The 10,000-nt window shown below is 43.4% G+C and overlaps 1 protein-coding gene across 1 annotated transcript in view; it reads left to right on the top strand.

The window, feature by feature from the left end:
* il1rl1 (interleukin 1 receptor-like 1) overlaps positions 1–10,000 on the top strand; it is a 16,717-nt gene that overhangs the window by 4,401 nt on the left and 2,316 nt on the right. Inside the window, exon 6 of the mRNA XM_062535262.1 lies at positions 4,510–4,652. Coding sequence (XP_062391246.1) covers positions 4,510–4,652 — 143 coding nt within the window. The remainder of the gene's footprint in view (positions 1–4,509; positions 4,653–10,000) is intronic.

Genomic DNA, 10,000 nt, shown 5'->3' with positions numbered 1-10,000 from the left:
ATATAAGCAGTAAATAGGTGTGTGTGTGTGTGTGTGTGTGTGTGTGTGTGTGTGTGTGTGTTTTTGTGTGAGGACAAAGGCAGTATGGGTGTGCAGTAAAGCAGTAAAGCAGTAAATCTGCGAGTTTCGTTCGGTGTGAGAGAGCTGAATTTCAGAATTAAGTATTTCACGCCCTTTTGAAGAATGGAAGCTGTGCCGATGAGAGTGGAGTCAGATTCACTAGTGAGAACAGCTGTAAGAATAGAAACTGTGGCTGAAGCGTCATCCCTCGTCTCAGCCGCCCTAATTTGAAGAGGAACTATGCAGGATTGGCGATTTCATCTCTGATTTCGGTTTCGTTTTTCGTTTTTGCTCGTTTTATTTTTGCATATTTCTCTGCAGAGCTTCCCCGACAGCTTTAGCGTGTATATTTCTACATATATAGGCTATATATAAATATATAAATTGCAAGCGTGGTTCTTCTTGTTCTTTATGCGTCTCAGACTTCCAGATGTAAACAGGAGACGATACGTCTCCTGCAGAAACTGCAAGGTTGCAATAGCGGATAGGGACACTGGGGGCGGGAGGAAATATTACTGTTTTCGATGAAACTGGTCAGTCAAGCAAAAAAACGATTTCTGAGCGATTTTATGACTATGAAAAAGTTGCATAGGGTCTCTTTAAGATGAACGAGATCAAGATGACCAAGCAAGTTCACCAAGCAAAGGCAACCGACCATTCACACATAGCCGTTTGCTCCGTAACGTAGAAAACGATATCATGCCAAAAGGGACATCTCACTAACCTCCAACAGTCCTCACCTATCACCTACTCCATGGGCTTGTGGAACTGCCAATCCGCACTCAACAAAAACTGACTTCATTGCTGGGTACGCCAACCACCTTTCCCTGGATCTCCTGGCCCTCACTGAGACTTGGATCAAGCCAGAAGACACGGCCACCCCGGCTGCCCTCTCCACTAACCTCACGCTCTCCCACAGCCCTCGGCCAACTGCTGTTTTCCAACAACTGGACATTCACTCCGCTGCTGCCCGCATACAGGTATGACTCATTTGAATACCATGCCATCACAGTGACCGCCCCAGTGGAACTCTATGTGCTGGTCATCTACCGCCCACCAGGCCAACTAGGTGCTTTTCTGGACGAGATGGACACTCTGCTGTCCTCCATCCCCGAGCAAGACCATCCGCTACTCGTCCTCGGTGATATGAACATCCTCAGGCACAGCGGTCGTCATAGCCCTGACCCACTCTTTTGACCTCAGGCACAGCGGTCTTCATAGCCCTGACCCACTCTTTTGACCTCAGGCACAGCGGTCTTCGTAGCCCTGACCCACTCTTTTGACCACAGACACACAGAGCTGATCCTCAACTGCACCACAGACACACAGAGCTGATCCTCAACTGCACCACAGACACACAGAGCTGATCCTCAACTGCACCACAGACACACAGAGCTGATCCTCACCTGGAACTGCACCACAGACTCCCTCATGGTGACGCCATCTCTCTGACCATTTCTTCATCTGGCTCAATGTCAGCCTGACAGAACATCCTCCGGCTCATCTACATTCCGTAGCAACATCCATAACCTGTCTCCAGCCCACTTCTCCTCTGGTTGCCGTAGCAACATCCATAAGCTGTCTCCAGCCCACTTCTCCTCTGGTTGCCGTAGCAACATCCATAAGCTGTCTCCAGCCCACTTCTCCTCTGGTTGCCGTAGCAACATCCATAACCTGTCTCCAGCCCACTTCTCCTCTGGTTGCCGTAGCAACATCCATAACCTGTCTCCAGCCCACTCCTCCTCTGGTTGCCGTAGCAACATCCATAACCTGTCTCCAGCCCACTCCTCCTCTGGTTGCCGTAGCAACATCCATAACCTGTCTCCAGCCCACTTCTCCTCTGGTTGCCGTAGCAACATCCATAACCTGTCTCCAGCCCACTTCTCCTCTGGTTGCCGTAGCAACATCCATAACCTGTCTCCAGCCCACTTCTCCTCTGGTTGCCGTAGCAACATCCATAACCTGTCTCCAGCCCACTCCTCCTCTGGTTGCCGTAGCAACATCCATAACCTGTCTCCAGCCCACTTCTCCTCTGGTTGCCGTAGCAACATCCATAACCTGTCTCCAGCCCACTCCTCCTCTGGTTGCCGTAGCAACATCCATAACCTGTCTCCAGCCCACTTCTCCTCTGGTTGCCGTAGCAACATCCATCACCTGTCTCCAGCCCACTCCTCCTCTGGTTGCCGTAGCAACATCCATCACCTGTCTCCAGCCCACTTCTCCTCTGGTTGCCGTAGCAACATCCATAACCTGTCTCCAGCCCACTCCTCCTCTGGTTGCCGTAGCAACATCCATAACCTGTCTCCAGCCCACTCCTCCTCTGGTTGCCGTAGCAACATCCATAACCTGTCTCCAGCCCACTTCTCCTCTGGTTGCCGTAGCAACATCCATCCTTCCTCCGCTCGACTGCTTCTCCTCTCTGGAGGTCAATGATGCCACAGACTCCCTCTGCTCCACACTGAGCTCGTATCTGGACAATCTGTGCCCTCTTACTACAAGGCCAGCGCGATCCAAACACTCTCATCTATGGCTAACTGATACCCTCCGCTCACAGCACACCAAACTCAGAGCTGCAGCGAGGAAATGGCACAAATCAAAGGTAACCGAAGACCTCAAAAACTACCAAACACTCCTGTCCTCCTTTTAGGCCAGTACCACTGCTGCTAAAAAGGCTTTCTACAATGACAAAATGAACAACGCCACAGACTCTCAGAAACTTTTCTCCACCCTCAGCCCCCTCCTCCTGCGTCCAACCTTACTGCGGATATCCTCACAAAGTGACGGCAATCAGCAGTCAACTCCTTCATGCCCACATGACGCGACAGGCTCAGATATTAAACTGCAACAACCTCTTTTTCAGCATTCGCGCCTCTCTCCGAGAGTAAGTATCTAGACTGCTGACATGTCATCGTCCTACCAGATGCATGTTGGACTCTTTACCTACGAGCCTGCTTCAGTCCATCAGCCCGACCATCACACCAGCTATCACACATGAGATCAATGCTTCCCTAACCTCCGACACATTTCAAGCAGCAATCAAAACACTTCTACTAATGAAAACTTCACTTAACCCAGCTCAAGTTGAGAACTACCGTCCTGTCTCACTCCTGCCTTTCCTATCCAAAGGTATAGAGCGACCAGTTTCCAAACAAGTCTCTGAATTCCTTTCACAGAACAATCTTCTGGGTCCAAATCCATCTGGGTTCTAAAGCGGCCACTCCACTGAAACAGCTGTGCTGTTCGTAACAGAAGCTCAAGAAGGCCAGTACAGGGCCTTGACTTATCCTCTGAATCCTACCTCACAGCTCGTTTACATGTAATGTATCATGGCTTGGACAACTGTCTGCACCTCACTTTCTCACCACAGGGGTCCCCCAGGTATCAGTGCTTGGCCCCAATCTTTTTGCTATCTACTCCACCTCTTTGGGACAGATCATCTGTTCGCATGGCTTCGCATACCACTGCTATGCAGACAACACACAGCTCTATCTGGCCTTTCACAAATCTCAGATTGCCTCTCAGACATATCAAGATGAAGGCACACCACCTTCAGCTAAACCTCTCAAAAACAGAATTACTGGTCCTCCCAGCCAAACCTACCATCATGACATCAAAATTGACTCCTTGTCATCCAGCTACACTGGCTACTGTTGGCCGCATCAAATTCAAGACTCTAACGTTAAAGTGTAGCTGCACCCCATAACTCCACCCACTTCTCATTTCAGAAAAAAGCTTTCAAAATGGGTGGGATATTCTGAAATTTGGAAGGGAGGGGCTTACTTGAAACATGATGATTTCGTGTCAGTCTGGGAATGAGTGCTGTAGACATGACTTATCACAGGTAATCAGGGCAGCAGGTGTTGGGGCGTTTCTTTCCTACTTCGTAACAACTCGGTGACGTAGAGTCGCCAGAGAAGTGCAGGACTGCGCCAGCATTTTGGACCAAAATGCCATGGCATGTTTCAACCTGTAGAGGGTGCGGAGAGCTATATCTCCAATACAAAATCATACGAAATGTTACTTTTCTCGGGAAAGACATTTTTGTCAATATTAACCCTGGTGATAGTGTGGCTCACCACTTATGAGTAATTTCAATCAATCAACCTTTCAAATGTCACTATTTTGTCATGTTTTTTTTCACTCTCACTGCACTCTATCCTTTTAAATGTTCCTATAATTGCTGTTAAAATTGCTGTAAAAAGCTTTAAATGTGTACCATGTTTTTTAGAATCGCTTTAAAAAGCTTGGGATGTTTACCATGTTGTAAGTTGCTTTGGTTAAAAAACGCCAGCCAAATGTAATATCATGTTATGTAAATCAGTGAAGTGTGTGTGTGTGTGTGTGTGTGTGTGTGTGTGTGTGTAGGGAGGACACTATGCTTTTATTTCAAGCGGTGCTGATCATCAGTGAGGTGTGTGTGTGTGTTTGTGTGTGTGTGTGTGTGTGCAGGGAGGACATAGGCACTATGCGTGTGTTTAAAGCCGTGCTGATCATTAGTGAGGTGTCTCTGCTGGACCTGCAAACACAATTCGAATGTACGGCCGAGAACCGCGTTGAATGGATATCTGTCACCATCACTCTCAAACAACAAGGTACCACTGTGTGTGTGTGTGTGTGTGTGGCTGTATTTGTGGATGGCCTGACCTTTGAGAGGAAATGGTACACATTCAGTGCTGTTCAATAGAGTGACATTCCCGCCCCTCCTCCGAGAGAGCTTAGTTTCCAGAACTAAGTTTCTCATTCATTTCTCCAAATGACATCTGGAAAAATCTGTAAATATAGAGTTTTAGACCATGCCTTAGGCTAACCACCTATGAAGTGACTCATACTTCTACAACACATCATTGTTGCCTTAGGCTAACCACCAATGAAGTGACTCATACTTCTACAACACACCATTGCCTTAGGCTAACCACCTATGAAGTGACTCATACTTCTACAACACATCATTGTTGCCTTAGGCTAACCACCAATGAAGTGACTCATACTTCTACAACACATCATTGTAAATATAGAGTTTTAGACCATGCCTTAGGCTAACCACCTATGAAGTGACTCATACTTCTACAACACATCATTGTTGACATGCACTTAAAGTCCACGTGCATGTAGAAGGCTATTGTAAAGACGTCACTTCTCTGGACCAATGAGGGAACAGAAAGAAGTCGAAGGAAAATCCGTGAAGCAGCCGCGCACTGTTGAAAATATCAATTGATTACAAGCCCCTGCTAAACCTAATAAAGCTATCTCTGCTGAATATGGAAAGTTTCAGTTTAAAGTAAAGTCAATAACCGTAGAAGGTTGATAAAGCCACAATATAAGCTGTTGAGAATTCCTAACTGTTCTCATGACACTCGTTTAATCCCTAGGAATAATGCTTGTAGGTATGATCCTCGGCCGTTTAATTTGGGCAGTTCCTGAACACAATTACTCGTCCCGGTTCTGAAATAAGGCAGAGTCTGCAGTGCTGACTCGGGCCGCTTTGAGCTGCAATACTCTGAAACCCAGTGAATGATACGCCTGGTCTCCCAAAACCTTATGCTAGAGGGCTTAGGCTGAACTAAGGTGAGACCGTCTCGCACGGACCAACCACTGGGGAACTGCTCATCGCTAACTCCGGTGCAATAGCCAGTTCTTCTGCAGCTTTCTACTTCAGCTGATATAACTTCTACGGCGGCAAAGTTAAATCCCTAAGTGATCTCTAAGTACAAGAAAGGCTATGCGGATCAGAACATAACAATTTATTTGTCAGGTACAAGCAGAGATGTATAGTAACGAAGTAGAACTACTTAAGTACTCTACTTAAGTACTGAAATACAGTATCTGTACTTTACTGGAGTAGTATTTTTTTCGGCTACTTCTACTTTTACTTCACTACATATTTTCGATGAGTATAGTACTTTTACTCCGATACATTTTTTATGTGCTCCATCGTTACTCGTTACTGGTGTGTCTGTCACGATTCACGAACAAATCCGTTCCGGATTGCTCACGAAGTCCTAGTCACACTGATCACGTGCGTGTCACTTGTTGACAGCACGATCTTAGCTTTCCAATGGTATTAAATAGTTGCTGTAATTAAGGGTTCGCGAGAAAATCAAGGTGAAGTTAGGCTACAGGAGAAGCATTCATTTGTACAATAAGTCATTCTCGAGTAGCCTAATCCCGTTTTTGAATTGCAACATTTCTTCTTGGTCTCCGACTTCAGTCTGTGTAGCACCCCACAATAAGCCTAGGCTACTTGAATACTGTGTTCTTCCACTTGTTTGGTTTTAGAACATTTATTTAAACTACATAAATTACATAGATAACATAAGCATTGCTTCCACATATTTCTATGCATTATGCCTATTTTAGACTAGCCGGATAACCTACCATGACTGAGGCCTAATTACTCTCACGTTCTTTTAAAGTGACAGGCACTCAATTAGACAGATGACGTTAAAGATAAATGTAAGTCAATATGACAATCGTGTAAAATGTGAGTCAAAATAAAAAACCTATATCAAATACTCAACATACTATGTATTTTAACTAATTGTGCAGATCATAAATAGGCCTAATGTAAACTTCATATGAATTTCAAAATGTTATGTTCACATATGATATGAAGCCACCTTTTCACTGTGTTGGAAGTATGCCTTGTAATGTCTGGTCTCCGCTGGTGTGGTGGGGCTCCCATATCAAATCAGTATCAAAATTCTTAACTTATGTTAAAACAATTGTGACACTATAGTCTTATCATGTATTTTTCATGCTATGGCTACTGACTGATGCATTAGATAGATAGATAGATAGATAGATAGATAGATAGATAGATAGATAGATGGCTACAGACGATCAATGATTCTGTATACCTATTATTGTATTAAAAGTGAGTTGTATCGGTCATAACACCCCTACAAATGACATTGGGTCCCTGTGTCCCTGTGTGTCTGCCAAGGGGCCTGCACTGAACGATTGTGCTGATACCTTTTGCACCCATCTTGTTCGCAAATCAGCTAATTACATAATACTTCTACTTTTACTTTCAGTACTTGAGTAGTATTTTAAAAAATAAACTACTTGCAATACTTAAGTACAAAACATGTTTAATACTTTAGTACTTCCACTTAAGTACGTTTTTTAAAGAGCACTTCTACTTCTACTCAAGTCACTTTTTTGATAGAGCACTTGTACTTCTACTCAAGTCTTGATCTCTAGTACTTTATACATCACTGGGTACAAGCTAGTCATCCAATACATTACAGAAGTACATCTAAATGCAAAGTGTGAAAGTTACTATAAGAAAAAGGTTCAAGAAATATTCAGGCTAAGATTCAAAACAGACAGAGAATGAAACATACTTTACCAGCTCAGAGAAAGATGGCTACACACCTAAGTGTGGGAGCCCTGGCTAAAGTGACTCCTAGATTGGTGGGTTGACTATCCTTATATAGGCTACAAAGTTTGTGATTGGCTCAGACAGTGATAGAGGTTACATGAATGGAGATCACATGATGAGTACTTTTGGTGAAACTGAGACCATAGACCTCTGAAGTTCGCCTACAAAAAAGCCACCATCTTTGCCCAAATAAGGAGATCCGGTATCTTGAGATTTTTTCTATGGGAAAATAACATGGGGATTTTCAATTATCGCACCTGTTAAACTCTCGCGGGGATGATGACATTGGAAATGCAGACGTTTTTCACTACACAGTTTTGTCCACTGCCGTCTAGTGGATACTGTGACTTTCGGTAGGTGAAGATGGCACACTTTGATCTTTGCTACCCCAGAGCTACTGTAACTTACCATGCAACTTGCCATAGGCAGTTAGCTTCAATTAACTCCCGGATCTCCTTATATGGGCAAAGATGGCAGATTTGGATCCTTTTTGTAGGCGACTTCAGAGGTCTATTGTTGTAGTGATATAAATCTATCATGACCAGATTACCTACATATAGTTGACCAGATTTACCCCATCCAGCAGGTCTCAGGTCAGTCCTTTGCCTCTGATGAAAAATGTAACAACTATATGTAGGTACCCACAAATATATAATGTAAGTACAATGCTAGTACTCAATAGTACATGTTGTTACACAGGTTGTACCACTGTACCTAATTTGGTAGGTACACTGTAACAGCGACACATTAAAATAAAGTGTTACCGAAATGAAATTACCCTTGAGAGATTTCAACCTAAGTCACCACTCCAACACCATGCACAAAGATAACTAAAGCCTACCTTACTTGATGAATTGTCTTTAGATGTGAGAGGGTCTGAGACTGTAGTCTTTCAAAAATCTTTTCCAAATCTTTGCAAAGTCTGTCAATGTAAGGTAGGCTTAACACACACACACACACACACACACACACACACAATGTAAGGTAGGCTTAACACACACACACACACACACACACACACACACACACACACACACACACACACACACACACACACACACACACACACACACACACACACACACACAATGTAAGGTAGGCTTAATTCAGACATGGAACGTCCGGGAGTTATATCTTTAGGTAGGGTGACCAGATGAGAATGGGTGAAATTCGGGATGACACACACACACACACACACACACACACACTAACACACACACACACACACACTAACACACACACACACACACACACACACACACACACACACACACACACACACACACACACACACACACACACACACACACACACACACACACACACACTATATTGATAAACCAGCCTACTCATAGCGATTTTAACAGTGCATGTAGTCAGATCTTTCCATAACACTTGTAACGCTAATAGGCCTGGCCTAGGCTACTTAATGGCAACATTATTTTTTATATAGGCCTATAGCCTAAACTGTCAGTCATTAAAAAGACATAATGAATGTGTTGTTGTAACTTTGTGCAACCTAGACATCAGCAACTTTCATTTTATACGACCAGTCATTTGTCGTGGCACTTTCCCTGTCCTCACGGCTGTGACTCGCTGTGCACTCGTTTGTGCTTTTTAGCAGCATGTACATCAGGTCCCCTGAGCCTCCATGGCAACATTAGATGAACAATAAAATACAGGCAATGTGCAGCCAACCACCTTGAATGAATATTTTTGTAATGTTTCTGACAATAACTAAAGTTCAAAGTTTATCGTCATGTACATGTAAAGGTATTGAAATTCCTTGTGTTCAAGTGTCCATTCAACTTCAGAAATGAATTAAAAGATAAAATAAATAAATAGATACTATAAAAAAGGATGGAGAGAGAAGGAGGAAGAGGGTAAAAAATGAATAAATAAAAATCCAAATAATAAAAAAAATATGAATTAAATAATTATTAAAAAAAACCCTAAAGGCTACTCGAGACTGCTATAGTAGGTGTAATAGCCCTTACTTGTGCACGTGATTGTGATTTAAATTTAGACCAGGGAGTCCTCTCAGTGGCTATTATTCGTCTGCATTCAAAAACAAACACACACACGATCCGTGAGATCCACAGTTGCAACTGCATACACAAGTCTAAGATAACATAAAGCCAGATATGTTTTAAAACCTTTACACGTCACTTTATATCGTTACGTTTCAAGAGCATCAGTTAGTCCAACTTATACAATTTTTTTTTATTATTCACCAGTGTGGAGGACAATCATGTTAGTTTCTAAATGTATCAAATTGATTCACAGAGGGATTCCAAATCCTACTAAACTCTAACGGAGAAGGTCTAGCTCTAAGCTACGGGTAGCACAAAGGCCCAACATGTGTTCAAATAAAAGTAAACACATACAGTTGCGCAACCTCATATTCAACTGGAGTGAATGCGGTAGAACATCTGGAGAGAGCATTGAATAGCATGTTAAATAAATAAAATAATAATTTGGGGAAAATCCAATTAATCTGAGTGAGGTCACGCCAAAATACATTAAAACAAAGTCTAATGGTCTGTGGTCCTGTTG

This window comes from Sardina pilchardus, chromosome 4 (genome assembly GCF_963854185.1).
Source record: "Sardina pilchardus chromosome 4, fSarPil1.1, whole genome shotgun sequence".
NCBI lineage: Eukaryota > Metazoa > Chordata > Actinopteri > Clupeiformes > Clupeidae > Sardina > Sardina pilchardus.
Note: the sequence above shows the minus strand (reverse complement) of the source record. Positions and strands in the feature narration are given on the sequence as shown.